The sequence below is a fragment of the Mus caroli genome, unplaced genomic scaffold (genome assembly GCF_978045245.1).
Source record: "Mus caroli unplaced genomic scaffold, Mus_caroli_1 scaffold_2, whole genome shotgun sequence".
Taxonomy (NCBI): domain Eukaryota; kingdom Metazoa; phylum Chordata; class Mammalia; order Rodentia; family Muridae; genus Mus; species Mus caroli.
Genome location: NW_028227257.1, coordinates 68,751,614 through 68,753,417, shown reverse-complemented (window position 1 = coordinate 68,753,417; position 1,804 = coordinate 68,751,614). Strand labels below are relative to the sequence as shown.

Sequence of the window (1,804 nt, the reverse complement as noted above, 5' to 3'; positions counted from 1 at the left end):
GGTCAGAAACTCACTGAGATCACACACATTTTTAGGCTTTCAAGTTGCTGTCTTGCTTCCTCACTACATCCTGCAAAAGCAATTTCCTAATAGAGCATGTGTATAATAGTCACACCTGGTTCTTCCTTTTGGAGAATTGCTCTTGGTTCATTAGCTTTCACTTTGAGCACTGATGTTTCTCAAAGTTTGCACAGACTTGTCTTTCCATTTGTGCTTTTTTATTTCAGATGTCGATGTTAACTTACAATGTGAATGTCAGACTCAGTTAGTTATTTTCTACTTGCCTCTAATTGATCTCTCTTTCCCTGAAGGTTGTTTCTGAAGATACATGAGTAAAATGGATGGAGGTAATCACTCCCTGGTATCAGAATTTGTGCTTTTGGGACTTGCCCACTCACAGAATATTCAAGCATTACTCTTCATGATATTTTTGATGCTTTATCTGCTCATTGTATCAGGAAATATTGTCATCATGGTTTTAATAACCACTGACCCCCATCTTCATTCCCCTATGTACTTCTTGTTGGCCAACCTATCCTTTGTTGATATGTGGCTTTCCTCAGTAACTACTCCTAAGATGATCACTGACTTTTTCAGGGAAAACAAGACCATTTCCTTTTCAGGCTGCATGTCCCAGGTCTTCTTTGCTCATTGCATTGCTGCAGGAGAGATGGTGCTGTTGGTAATAATGGCGTATGATCGTTATGTGGCCATCTGCAAGCCACTCCACTACTTCACCATCATGAACCTGAAAAGATGCACTGGGTTGGTGTTGACTTCCTGGACCATTGGCTTTGTGCATGCCTTGAGTCACTTGGTAGTGATTGTGGAGCTGCCTTTTTGTAGAGCCAAGGAAATCGATAGTTTCTTCTGTGACATGCCTCTGGTAATCAAGCTAGCCTGTATAGATTCTCATAATTTGGATATTTTAATGTATGCTGACTGTGGAGTTGTAGGTGTAACCTGCTTTACTCTGCTGCTCATATCCTACACATATATCCTTATCACAGTTCGCAGGAGCTCTAAGGCTGGTGCATCTAAGGCCCTGTCCACGTGTACTGCCCACATCACCGTGGTGATGATCTTTTTTGTGCCCTGCATCTTCATCTATGTATGGCCCCTCAACATCACCTGGCTGGACAAATTTCTTGCTGTATTTTACTCTGTTTTTACACCTCTCTTAAATCCAGCCATTTATACACTGAGAAATAAAGAGATGAAAAATGCTATGAGACGGTTCATGAACAACTACATGGATTCCCAAGGAAAGTCCTAATATCCAGAAACCTGCACTAAATACTTCAAGTAATAGAGACTGACCTCACAGAATAAGTTTCAAACCAGAATGTCTATTTATATTAAATATTTCTACCACCTCCCATTTCAGATATAGGTTTAATGCACTTCAAAGAACATAATACTTTTATTATGTATTATGTAAATCAGCCACCACAACATTGTGAATTATTCACCTACAGTAAAAATATGATTGAACCTTCATACAGGAATATTACTCAACCCATTCTCTTATGTTTACAATAAAGTAGAACAATGTCTATTTATCAAACTTAACATGTATTTATCTATGAATCATAACTTAGTAAACTTCATTTGAATATAATTCTATATATGACCACATTACCCAAACTTATAACTTACCCCTTGCCCAAAATCATCACTTTGGTTAACACAGATATCTACAAAACTGCTAAAAAAAATTAAGAAAAGTTCAGACAAATGTAATAAGCTCTGCATGAAAAAATAATAGACTTTACTTATTTAACTCAATAAGCGTAATATCATA

The 1,804-nt window shown here is 37.4% G+C and overlaps 1 protein-coding gene across 1 annotated transcript; it reads left to right on the top strand.

The window, feature by feature from the left end:
• The first annotated feature begins 328 nt into the window (after positions 1 to 328).
• LOC110289849 (olfactory receptor 4F4-like) lies at positions 329 to 1,276 on the top strand. The gene has a single exon (XM_021156249.1). It carries the CDS (start codon positions 329 to 331, stop codon positions 1,274 to 1,276), a length of 948 nt encoding a protein of 315 aa, XP_021011908.1.
• The last annotated feature ends 528 nt before the right edge of the window (positions 1,277 to 1,804 follow it).

Bases quoted from the DNA above. Each gene is read 5' to 3' on its own strand.
- LOC110289849 (XM_021156249.1), top strand. From the start codon at position 329: ATGAGTAAAATGGATGGAGGTAATCACTCCCTGGTATCAGAATTTGTG.